The sequence below is a fragment of the Haliotis cracherodii genome, unplaced genomic scaffold (assembly GCF_022045235.1).
Source record: "Haliotis cracherodii isolate W230 unplaced genomic scaffold, xgHalCrac1.p SCAF_21, whole genome shotgun sequence".
NCBI classification, from domain to species: domain Eukaryota; kingdom Metazoa; phylum Mollusca; class Gastropoda; order Lepetellida; family Haliotidae; genus Haliotis; species Haliotis cracherodii.
The window spans coordinates 1,105,784-1,120,056 of record NW_027266277.1 but is presented as its reverse complement, the minus strand read 5'-3'; the positions used below and the strand labels follow the sequence as shown (position 1 = coordinate 1,120,056).

General features: G+C 42.0%; 1 protein-coding gene across 7 annotated transcripts in view; it reads right to left on the bottom strand.

Moving 5' to 3' along the window:
* The window catches only part of LOC139471057 (arginine-glutamic acid dipeptide repeats protein-like), a 163,343-nt gene that overhangs the window by 122,791 nt on the left and 26,279 nt on the right, over nucleotides 1-14,273 (bottom strand). For all 7 annotated transcript variants that reach the window (XM_071253354.1, XM_071253358.1, XM_071253356.1 and 4 more), the window contains exon 4: nucleotides 4,317-4,422. In XM_071253354.1, coding sequence (XP_071109455.1) covers nucleotides 4,317-4,422 — 106 coding nt within the window. The remainder of the gene's footprint in view (nucleotides 1-4,316; nucleotides 4,423-14,273) is intronic.

Sequence of the window (14,273 nt, the reverse complement as noted above, 5' to 3'; positions counted from 1 at the left end):
CCCTGGCACTTTCACACACCCCCTGGCACTTTCACACTCACCACAGGCACTTTCACACCCACCACAGGCACTTTCACACCCACCCCTGCATCCCTTACCGCTCTTGTCCTCCTACCCACAACTTACAATGGGGACCCTCACACATCCCTGCATAGTGTCATTTCGTCCCAGAAATAACGTATATTGTTTAAATATATCTAAGAAATAAGAAATAATGTTTTCTCTTGGGTTTGGGAAACTAATCCCTGCACTACTTCAAACGAATCTCAATAGGGACCCCCTCCCTGCTCTTACCCCTGACCACCACCCCCCTGTACTAGTGGCCTCCCACTCCTAGCACCCCACACTACAAGGGACTCTCCCCCCCACACAAAAAAAACAAACCCACCCACACTTTGGATACCCCAAACCCACATCCTCCAGTATCAGTACCCCCACCCTCACTATCTGCCTGCCCTTGTGCCATCAACACCCCTCCCCCCATACCCCTTCACTACTCCTGTGATGAGGGACCCTCCAACCAGCACATCACTAAAAGCACCAGTGCCGACCCTCCCACCCCGTCATAACTACACAAGGGACCCTCCCACCACCACCAGCTCTCCTGCCCCTCTCCACACACCACTGCCTCCACAGGTCCTTCAACAACCTCACAGTACCTACCTTCCCCCTGTGATTAGTCAGCATCCCCTCCTCCTGTGCATGCACTGTAACAGCTCACTCCTCCCGCGGTGTCTCCGAGGAAGCCAGGTCACTCCTCCGCCCCTCAGCCAATATGTCCCACAGTGATTATAGAGAATCCCACAGCTAGAGCCGGGTGATGGCTGACCCATCTACTGGAAATTTCATTACAGTACGGGTCTTATTGATCCACTTCTCATTAGGGAAATTACTAGCGACTGTTGGCGCAATCACACGATGAGTGTGATCCCACTGCTTGCTCCTCTGTGCTGCCGCTGTGATATGCGTTGATCCGACCCTCGAGCTTCCACCAGAGGCGGGATCCTCACCTCCACACCTCTCCGCAAACACGGGACCGCGGATAACAGAGTGGCCTCTGTTCTGTGTGTCCACAAGTCAATCTCTGGCAATGTGTTGACGTCTAAGCATCACACAACCTACACGACTTGCAGGTCTGCCAACGTAAAACACGCTCCACAAACAAGCTTTAATTTGTCAGTCAAGTGCAAGGTGGGATACCCAAGCCAATGTGTTAACACACATGCCCCTCGTGCATCCTGACAGAGACACAATGCCAGGCATGCACATCCACTCTCATCTAAACACTCTCAATATCCCTCCTCACAAGATCCTAGTCAACTTGTTCACAAAGCAACAAAAAGACTTTGGAACATGCATCTGGAATTTCAAATCATTTGACAAGTTCTATCAACAGAATCCTTATGTGATATGTAACGACTCAGTTACAAATCTTTCCCTCAGATAGCAGATATAACTGAGATTTTCACACGGCAAACTTTTCAGCAGACATCTCAGCATGTGGAGCAGACGGACAAGCAGATCTGAAGCAGAAGCTACTTGAGAGGAGTATTGATTCCTACACCGATAACTACATCACTGCAAGATGTCCCTTGCTCCAGTGAGAATTCGCCTCTCAACTACTGCCTTTTGAACGAGTCTTATCAACTGCAGATTCTATATATGTTAATCTGAGCACACTTTCCTAAAATAATACACATCCTGATGCATCTAATTTAATAATTCATGGTGAAATTTACTTTGCTGTATTTTAGTAAATATTACATCATGTTATGCTTTCATATGGCTAAATTATTATGTTGAAAATACTTCATTTAAGGTTTTCCCCTTTGAAGTTAATTTATTCCATCATTTATCTGATATCTGAACTGATTCCATAAGTGAATGGCCATCACATGTCCGGACTTGAAGACAAACGCAGCTTCGTGCACATCTATCAGTGGATCTATACCCGTCTGTGACTGTCTCTCTTCGCGTCTGACGGACCCTCTCATTCCCTCCCCTTCCATCTATCTGCTCATTTGCTCGATCAATGCACAAGTACCACAGCAGCACGTGGCGAAGTCGATCGGCAGCAATGCTTCACACATCCAACCCAACTTCCCATCTAATTCTCAGCACTGAGGAGTTTTGTATGCAGCATGTAACCAACCTAACGATCACCTCTTAACTTCCCCGCGGAGCTCTGCCTGACAGAGCCTGGCTACATTAAGAATTTACCGCCTCGTCTCGAATGCTTTTCCCTACCGTATGATCTGTGACCTCCATTGAGGCAGGGTTCAGGCAGGATTAAGATCAGGAGAGTTACCTCCCTTGTACTGGTCACTTGGATCACCTCATTTGGTCAGACATCACACATGATGGCTATGTAATTGAGATAATGGCGGTGGATTGATGATAGGGCATATTACTTCGGTCGCGTCAACATGCTGAATCCTGATATAGACACTCATTCATCACTGTTTCCTTGCTCAGACAGTGGTGCAGTTGTAGCTGTTAGGAATAGAACTAGGTTGCCACATAGCAAGCTAACACCCATCCCAGTAAGCTACCCTGGGAACCCTAAGGGGCACAGTACCCGACATGGTACAGAGATCCAGGTAACATGTAACCATCTATTGATAAGAGATTAATTGCTGAGATTCTGATCAAAGATTTCCATATTTATGGCCACTTAAATCAAATCAATATTTTTTCAAGTATGGTTGATGAAAATCTCATGAAATGCAGGGTTAAAACTGCTTTTGTGATTAAAAAATTCCAGTTTTGAAAGTAATTAATTTACAGTATAATAAATTTTGCGCATAACATCGCTTTTTAATTTTCTTAATTGATGTGAAATTCATTCCATTCTTCAAGTTCCAGAATGCTACACACAAATAAAGTGTGTTAAAATTTAAGTCTCATCAGCAAAATTTCAGATATTGTGATCACACATAAAACATACCAACATGCAGGATTAAAATATACTCCATGCAGTAAACAAGTGCCTAGACTTACATTTTACCTATGAAATCTTTCTCCTCGATAATTAAAACAATTTCCCTAATGATGTTTAATGGAATAGAGCTGGCTAGAGCTGGCTATAGAGCTGGCTGGAGCTTGCTTGACATGCTTTTACATGAATCTAGATTGGTTTTGTTGTCATAAAATACATATATTCCAGTCATGGTGCAGGACGAACATGAGCTATGTCCGAGGTATATTGCTATGGTTCTTCTTCACATTCCTGTGTCCCTGAAGATCCCAGCAAAACTACTGCAACAATAAAATTTGCCAGATTCCCACATCACCCACAATCCCTTGGGACAGGAAGCAGCACAGTTGACAGATTTACTAACAACAAGTGCCGGCCTGACAAGATGTCCACCTCCTTTCATGTGTTACTGGGCGGCAATGGAGGCCAGAGGTAATATACCTTGGTGGTGTCAGTGTGGTCAACTCTCTATTACTCATCTTGATTTCACAGTAACCATGGCAACTGGTCATGTGATCAACACTTGCATATCTTGTGTGGAAAATCTTGAAATACTCTTGAGTACAATGAAGACGCACATTGTGACACATTCATGGGTGCGCCCTGACTGCCTGACCGGTGTGTGATGTAGTGTGTGCTGTGGTGTGTGATGTGGTGTGTGATGTGGTGTGTGATGTTGTGTGTGATGCAGTGTGTGATGAAGTGTGTGATGTAGTGTGTGATGTGGTGTGTGATGCGGTGTGTGATGCAGTGTGTGATGTAGTGTGTGATGTGGTGTGTGATGCGGTGTGTGATGCAGTTTGTGATGTAGTGTTTGGTTGGTTTCTTGTTTAACGACTCACACAGCAATATTCCAGCTATATGATGGCGGTCTGTAAATAATCAAGTCTGGACCAGGCAATCCAGTGATTAATCTCATAAACAATGATCCACGCAATTGGGATATGATGACATACTTCAACCCAGTCAGCGAGCCTGACCACCCGATCCCGTTAGTCACCTCTTACAACAAGCATAGTCACCTTCTACGGCAAGCAAAAAAAAGTAGTGTGTAAAGTAGTGTGTGATGTGGTGTGTGATGTGGTGTGTGATGAAGTGTGTGATGTAGTGATGTGTGTGATGTTGTGTGTGATGTGATGTGTGATGTTGTGTGATGTTGTGTGTGATGTTGTGTGTACTACATGTAGCGGGTTGTAAGAATTTTTAATGTTTTATCAGAATTTTAGTTTGATAAATCATGTCTTCTAGTCCCCCATTCATGGGAAATTGCATTCTGGGAACATGTATCCACGACAACAGATCTTGGTGACTGAGCTGCAACAGAATTCAGAGTACTCACGATTCTCCGTGTGGCGATCTTGAACCAGTGGTTGATAGACAGACTCTGGCACTTCAGACAGGCGGAAAAACCACTTGATGTGAACCACTAGAGTGTCCCTTTTAGTCTGAAATCAAGAGCAGAACATTCAACACAGTGATGCTAGATCTTTTTTCTTTCCTAGTCCTCACCTGTTGATAGCAACACTGTACAACACACTACACCAGTGATGTCAGGAAGTGACTTATCCACCTCACAGACCTGCCGATAGCAACACTGTACAACAAACTACACCAGTGATGTCAGGAAGTCACTTATCCACCTCACAGACCTGCTGAGAGCAACACTGTACAACAAACTACACCAGTGATGTCAGGAAGTCACTTATCCACCTCACTGGGTGCTGGTAGCAACACTGTACAACAAACCACACCAGTGATGTCAGGAAGTGACTTATCTACCTCATGGGTGCTGATAGCAACACTTTACAACAAAATACATCAGTGACTCCATGAAGTGAGCTCTCCACCTCAGGGGCCTCCTGATAGCAACAGTCTGCAACAATGTTCCAGCTGACTATTAACTATATCACACCAGTATCACACACTTTCACATGTCACCAATGATAACTCTCCAGGTTGTTTTTTTCAAAATTAGATTTCACACGAATGCAATATTCCTTGTATCATACAAGTAAACATTTACTCAAGAGAGTGACTTGGAAAGAGATGTTTGCCAAAATTGGGAATTACTTTACACTGAGAACAGATAATTTCTGGCAGGTCGTGGTTGCTCATGGAGTACAGGCCTCTAGCATCATGTAAACATTGGCCCAAAGAAACGTACACTATGAGATTTTCCTTACAAATATATGTTTCTTTTTATTCCTCTGAGGAAGCAAGGCATGTAATACTTCAATACAAGTCTATGAAAGCAAACAAACTAGAACAGCCTTTGAGAAATTGATATCAGATTACAAGTCTGCTGTTATGAATAATTTAGAAAAAAAGATTTTTTCTGACTTGCTTCTGGAGGCATAAGAAGCATCAAGATAAGTCATCAAAAACAACCATCGAGACAACTCCTCCACAACAACCCCAACTCAACAACCATCATGACAAATCCTCCACAACAACCGCTCAGATCCCCCACAAGAACAGTGAAGATAACTCCTCCACAAAAAATATCAAGATAACTTCTCCACAACCATCAAAATAACGCCTCCACAGCAACCATAACTCCTCCACAACAACAGTCAAGATAACTCCTCCACAACAACAGTCAAGATAACTCCTCCACAACAACAGTCAAGATAACTCCTCCACAACAACAGTCAAGATATCTCCGCCAGAAAAACCATAACTCCCCCATAACAAAAAGCAAGATAACTCCTCCACACAACCATAACTCCTGCACAACAACAGTCAAGATAACTCCTCCACAACAACAGTCAAGAATACTCCTCAACAACAACAGTTAAGATAACTCCTCCTCAACAACAGTCAAGATAACAAATCCACAACCTTAACTCCTCCACAACAACCTTAATTCCTCCACAACAACCATGACTCCTCCACAATAACAGTCAAGATAACTCCTCCACAACAGTCAAGATAACTCCTCCACAACAACAGTCAAGATATCTCCTCCACAACAACCATAACTCCTCCACAACAACAGTCAAGATAACTCCATAACAACAGTCAATATATCTCTTCCACAACAACCATAACTCCTCCACAACAACAGTTAATATAACACCTCCACAACAACAGTCAACATAACCCCTCCATAACAACCATAACTCCTCCACAACAACAGTCAAGATAACTCCTCCACAACAACCCCAACAAATCATGACAAATCCTCCACAAACAACCGCTGAGATCCCCCACAAGAACAGTCACTCCTCCATTACAACCATAACTCCTCCACAACAACCATCAAGATAACTCCTGCACAACAACCATAACTCCTCCACAACAACAGTTAAGATAACACCTCCACAACAACAGTCAAGATAACTCCTCCATAACAACAGTCAAGATAACTCCTCCACAACTACCATAACTCCTCCACAACAACAGTCAAGATAACTCCTCCACAACAACAGTTAAGATAACTCCTCCACAACAACAGTTAAGATAACTCCTCCACAACAACAGTCAAGATAACTTCTCCACAACAAGTCAAGATAACTCCTCCACAACAACAGTTAAGATAACTCCTCCACAACAACAGTCAAGATAACTCCTCCACAACAACAGTCAAGATAACTTCTCCACAACAACAGTCAAGATAACTCCTCCACAACAACAGTCAAGATAACTTCTCCACAACAACAGTTAAGATAACTCCTCCACAACAACAGTCAAGATAACTTCTCCACAACAACAGTCAAGATAACTCCTCCACAACAACAGTCAAGATAACTCCTCCACAACAACAGTTAAGATAATTCCTCCACAACAACAGTCAAGGTAACTTCTCCACAACAACAGTCAAGATAACTCCTCCACAACAACAGTCAAGATAACTCCTCCACAACAACAGTTAAGATAACTCCTCCACAACAACAGTCACAAGGAATCCAGATAATTTCTCCACCTGCTCATGCCCTGACTCCATGGTTCTCAGAGTATCTTGCCTCCCAGCTTAAACTCCCCTCCATGTTTTTGAAGCTTTATTCAATGAGGCAGAGAAACTGGCCTCACTCCAGCCTGGCTGTCTAAGCTGATCAACTGGTCTTTAACGTAATAAGCCCTACACAATCCTTGAAATAATGCCACCTTGTGACAGAAGCTGACATATGTTCTTAGAGCGCCACCTAGTGGCACAAGCAAACAAAATTTGACAGCACACAGTGGTGATTCACTCGGCAGCAGCTCAGTGGAGACGCTCAGTGAAGCAGCTCGGAGCTGCTGTCACTACACCAGAGAATAACGCCATTATGCCATCCAAGTAAATGCCTCTGAAACGCACAATGTTCGATATCGTTAGAGGCAAATTAACAAACACAAATTAATCAGAAAGAGGCAGATAACAGAGTCATTTCCTCACCGTTTGAAGGGTAAATTGTCGGTGTATTGATCACTGAAGTAAGGAACACAGAGCACCGCGGGGGAAGCAACTGAGCTAAGCAATATCGACTGGCTCGGGTATTAATGACAGCCATGTCAGAGAAAGAACTACAGCAAATTAAACCTCTTGATCCGTACATTGAGACACCTCAGAAGTGAGGGGCTTGAGACTGTGGTGATTCTTGACAGCGAGCCATGCATGGAGGATTAAGGGTTAATTAACAAGATGGAGATAGCTCCAGTTTGAGGTTACTTGACTGGGTAATTTAGAATGAAGGCTGAAGGGTTAATGTGAGATGACTTGCAGGTCCATGCTGCGGATCCTCCAGTTGGAAAATTTATCATTGATTGGAAGATAAAGGGTTGATGTGCCAGGACATCCGGAGTGGTGTCCTTAGTGTTCTACTGAGGGGTTAATCAAGTGAACCTCATCCTGTCATGACACCATACACAGACCATACCCTACACAGACCACACCCTACTCTACACAGACCATACCCTACACAGACCCTACCCTACATAGACTACACCCTACACAGACCACACCCTACACAGACCCTACTCTACACAGACCCTACTCTACACAGACCATACCCTACACAGACCATACCCTACACAGACCCTACTCTAAACAGACCATACCCTACACAGACCATACTCGACACAGACCATACCCTACACAGACCACACCCTACACAGACCACACCCTACAGACCCTACTCTACACAGACCAAACCCTACACAGACCCTACTCTACACAGACCATACCCAACACAGACCACACTCTACACAGACCATACCCTACACAGACCCTACTCGACACAGACAATACCCTACTCTACACAGACCATACCCTACACAGACCCTACTCTAAACAGACCATACCCTACACAGACCCTACTCGACACAGACCATACCCTACACAGACCCTACTCTAAACAGACCATACCCTACACAGACCATACCCTACACAGACCCTACTCGACACAGACCATACCCTACACAGACCCTACTCTAAACAGACCATACCCTACACAGACCCTACTCGACACAGACCATACCCTACACAGACCCTACTCGACACAGACCATACCCTACACAGACCCTACTCTAAACAGACCATGATGCATGGTGGAAACCACCCGATCCCGTTAGTCTCCACTTTCGACAAGCATTGTCTCCCCTTACGGCAAGCATGGGTTGCTGAAGATCTATTCTAACCCGGATCTTCACGAATCATCAAGACAAGTGTTCATGCAGTAGATGATTATTTTGAAGAATATTGTTTTGTTCTCGACCTCAACATTACAGTGAAAAAAGCTAATTTATACAATGCTGTATGAACATAATATTACATATCATGATTAGTCACGAACTGATGTGTGACTAAATGCTTATGTTCTGTGAAGCAAACATTCATCATAAAATAAAAATTTAAAAAATTATTCATAATATAGTGTTGGAGTGAGTGAGTATGGTTTTACACCGCTTTTAGCAATATTCCAGCAATATCACGGCGGGGAACACCAGAAATGGGCTTCACACATTGAACCCATGTCGGGAATCGAACCCGGGTCTTCGGCGTGACGAGCGAACGCTTTAACCACTAGGCTACCCTACCGCCCCATATAGTGTTGGAAAAAACATTGTTATGTGAACATTAACACACAAGCATTCAAGCACCTTCTTCAAAGCATTGGTTGGAACAAGCATATGAAGATTTACAACCACCAGGTTTCAAGTTGTGAGAAGATTTGATATTCATATTATTCTAAATCAAAGATCGCTACCTGGAAAAGTATCACTGGATTGCCTGGTCCAGACTCGATTATTACAGGCCGCCATCATAAAGTTATTCCTGAGTACGTCATTAAATAACAAAAACGAAAACACGCTTGTCCAACACACTTTGAAAAAAATGGCATTTGTTATCATCTGTTTCTATGGAAACACAGTATCTCAGCATGAAGCACTTCATGCGGTGATGGGTCTACCCTACACTGGGACTAGAATAAACATTGCACTTTATGAATATTCATGACTGTATTACCTTTCGTTTTTCCAAGCCTATCAATTTATTCATTTCAATAAAACAACATTTATCCAACAGAAGACTTGCAGCTTACCCCAACCATCAAATGGCACTGAAACCTTTTGTCAAGGCCGTACATACATTTTTAAATGAGCAATACACAATTGACGTATGCAGGCTTGACATTTCAGCTCTAGCAGAAAGGATCAATGCACTAAGGACGAGATCAGATCATCAAAATATCCAGAAAACAACCAATTCACCAATAATCAGATGACTTTAATAGCCAGCTAGCTACAGTAGGCCCCATGAGGCTGATAAACACCCTCTGTGCTGTCTATGCTTGCCAGGCTGAGAGCACTGCCACTCAAAGAGAGTCACTAGCAGTCAACACATACATTGTGATCTAGCCATAAGTTCTTTCACAGCTATCCAGCCATAACCACTCTCACGATGATCTAGCCACAAACGCTCTCCGATATATCTACACATGATGATTCGGGCTAGAATTGGTCTTCAGTTATCCATGTTTGTAAGAGGCGAATAACGAGATCAGGTGGTCAGACTTGTTGACTTGGATGATGCATGTCACTGTATCCCAATTACGTAGACTGATGCTCATGATGTCACTCACTGGATTATCTCAAACAACAAACAAATAAACACAACTATCTGGCCACAAACACTCTCTCAGCTATCTAGCCATAAACACTTTCACAGCTATAAAACCAAAAACACTCACAGCTATCTAGCCACAAACACTCATAGCTATCTAGCCAAAACCACTCACAGCTATCTAGCTAAAACCACTCACAGCTATCTAGCCAAAACCACTCACAGCTATCTAGCCAAAACCACTCACAGCTATCTAGCCACAAACACTCACAGCTATCTAGCCAAAACCACTCACAGCTATCTAGCCAAAACCACTCACAGCTATCTAGCCACAAACACTCACAGCTATCTAGCCAAAACCACTCACAGCTATCTAGCCACAAACACTCCCAAAGCTAGCTAGCCACAAGCACCCTCACACCCAAACAAGCACTGTGTGATTAGTTTGCTGTGGCCAAACCAAGCTACAAGCACAGAATGAAAACATTCCAAGATATTCAAAATCACTACTGATACATATAGCGTAGCCCTCATCATGATGGCAGAATATACAAAGACGAGTTGTGTGACAAAGGATTGCAAGAGATGGCTTTGAATAAGCACACTGCCTCACTGACGATACCAACCCTCAGAGCGTGGCCAGGTTGATTCACAAAGGAAGGGAGGCAACTCTTGTTTTCCCCTAATCGATCACAAGTCAGCACAAAGGCAAGCACTCAGGCCCAAGGCACCCACTTTCTTGCATCAATAATAAATGGTAGAATCATCTGTCATCTCTCAATCTCTCGTCTTGCGCGACACCATATCTTTACAACACTTAAGCACAAGCAAGGCTCACATTTTGTGCTGCCATTTTCACATAATACGAAAGAAGGACACATGTTTCTGATAAAACATGTCCAGTTTTCTCACCGGCTGTCCAGTAGATGGTGGAAGAATTAAAGCACTTTAGGGTGTAGAAAGCTAAGGGTCCAATGCCAAGCCAATGAGTTGAATCACAGCCGGCAAGCGCAAAGCCTTTCAACTGCTATGATTTTATTGCTTGACAATTAGGTTGCCATGGTAACCGTAACAAATCAACTGCCATTGTCAGTTTACCATCTTTTTCAATTAATTTTGGACATAAAACAACCAGATTTGTCACACAAATGACATAAAGACTATTTTTGGTTAATAATTAAAATGTGAGAAAAACTAAAAAACCCATGAAACAGTTACTGTCACAAAAAATAATCTTTGTACTTTATTAAATGTGTTCATGATGCAATATTACCATGATTAAATAGTGAATTGTGTGAATTTAAAAAAAAAATTGAAGGTAATTCAGGAGACCTGATAATTGAGTCGTAATTTTAGAAATATCATGAATTGGACTTAGGCGACACTTAAATCATTTCTTAAGTATACAATAAACACAGAAAGTTATTTTCTTCATCTACCACCATATTATTTCAAAATAGTTTAATTTTCTATCAAATGTGAGTGAGTTTAAAGGCTGCCGTTATCACAGCGTGTCAGCTTAATGTGGGAGGCAAGCCTGAAGTGATGCAGGTCTCAGACGTTTACCACTTTGTGAAACCCACGAGCACGGGTATGTTGCTGACAGGCTGAGAAACACAATGAGGGCAAACCGGGATTCGAACCTAGAATCATAAATTTGGGGCCTGCCCAAGGGACGCAACTCTGCACAGGGAACAAAATCGCCTAATACGACTGGGCCACGCATGCCCCCATAATAAAAATGAAATATAAAATGCTACATCAAAGAATAGAACTTTAGCCACCAACCAACTCTTGAGCACAAAAATATATAGGAATATTCTTCAGCTGATACCATATTTCATTTAAATAAATGTTAATCTTCTTTCAAATGTTCTCTTAAATATTATTGAAATCAATTTTAGCAAAACATTTGGGAGTAAGTACACCAGATAGCTTATTCTAGGAAGCAGGTCAAGATACAGGTGTCAGATCCTTCTCAAATCAACATCGACAGATGGTGCTTGGTTTGTTTGGTTGGGGTGTTGTTGAATGCCGCACTCAGCAATATTCCAGCTATATGACAGCGGTCTGTAAATAATTGAGTCTGGACCAGACAATCCAGTAATTGACATCATAAGCATCGATCCACACAATTGGGATCGATGACATGCATCAACAAAGTCAGTGAGCCTGACCACCCGATCCCGTTAGTCGTCTCTTACGACAAGCATAGTCGCCTTTTACGCTAAGCATGGGTTGCTGAAGACATATTCTACCCCGGATCTTAACGGGACTAACAGATGGTGAAAGAAGCAGACTATATTCACCATGCTTACTGCACCAGAGTCTTCATCATGATCATTAATGAAATGATGAACAATACCGTCACAACACAGGAGTGAAAACGAGGGCTGGCAAAAAAATATCAATAACTGGAATTATTGTCGATTGGAAGAAATATTAACAATTATCGATATGAAAATAGTGTCATCAATAAAATGTTACAAAAGTTTAGATTTAGACTTGTTGTCAATAATGTCAATTGCTGAGGATGGAAAGTAACTCTTTTTGTTATACATATATCTCAAATGTCCACAAAGTAATCCCTGAATAAATATGTTGATTTCTTTTGGACTCTTTTCTGCGTATTTGATCAAAGTTACTTCCCCCGATATTTATCGATATTTATTTAACGATTATCAATTTCTATGATCTGCATCGACAGCCAGTGAGTTCCAAATAGAAAGAAATATTAATCAGTCAGTTCTCTTGCCACATTTTTCTATTTTCTGTCAAACTGTCCAATCCATGTAGTATTGTTTTTGAGTGCAATTGACCTTTCTATCCGAAATTTATCAGTTAAAATCTTCATAAAGTTTTCAAATGACAATTTGTTTCTTTTAATATTTGATATATGTACATATGCATGCCAGTATGATGTGATTGGAAAGAGTGAGTGAGTGAGTTTAATTTATGTCGTTTTTAGCAATATTCCAGCAACATCACGGCGGGGGACACCAGTAATGGGCTTCCCACATTGTACCCATGTCGGGAATCGAACCCGAGTCCTCAGCATGAGTAGCGAACGCTATACCACTAGGCTACCCGACCGCCCCTGATTGGGAAGAACATCAGAATTGTACCTAAGCACAATAGTGCAATTCGCAAATGTAAACGTTGTAAATTTTTCATTCTTAACACGTTCTGGGCATAAGATTACCTGTATTGTCAATGAACAGGTATGCATTATATAGTTCAGATAACTACTATCGTCAGACTACCCTGTCATATAAGCAAGTATGCAGCATAAATATAGCTCACGAAAAAATATGCATCTATATTTCATATAACTGGAAAATTGCAATCTGGGATTCTCTGGTAATGTGCTATAAACATGGCAAAACCGCATTATCAGTGGTTTATATTGGGAAAGGGAGTGACTATTTCCATCGGGAGCCATCACTGTTGTTTTCGTATTTACGAAAAATGGCATCTGTCACGCTGAACGTTGTCGATGGTCCAATTATTAATTGGCCATCTGATCCCGAAGGTAAATCGTATTCTTAATAAATGTTTGAAGACAATATATATTTTCCTTCCCATCAGTAACTTGCAGAAAATTAAAAACTGTGCTTGCCAATGGAAATTTAACTTGGAAATTTTCGTTTTCAACAAATGTGGGCCCATTATATTTTCTTAACAGAGATGACTGCAGGTGGGCCCACATTTTAGAAAGTCGATAGTTGTCATATGTTGAGTGTAATTTTTCTAAAATTTGGGCCATCTTCCATTTCCCCCCCCCCCCCCCCCGCATCATATAAGGTGATCCAAGTGGCCCAAAATTTGTAAAGGACGACAGAAAAGCTTTATAATTTTGGCATGGTGCTGATAATTTATTTCTAAATTTGGGCAGACCACATTCATAATTCGTGGAGTTCCATTAAGTTACTGATAACCTTTTTCTATAATGTGGGCCTACATTGTTCCCATCAGTTATGGTGTTCAAACAAGCGAGCCAACATTTGTATACCGCCTAGGTATATAAGGTTGCTTAATTAGATCTGATTATCAATTTCTAAATGTAGGCCCACATTTTAAGTCATAATGATTGCAACAGTAAGACCACATATATAAATCGCGAATCTTCATTAGGTTGGCTCACTTACAACCATTTTCTAAGTTGTGGGTCCACTCCTTCCGTGATATATATAGATCTAGTGATCAACACAGGTGGGCCAACATTTGTAAATCGCTAGGCTTCATTTGGTT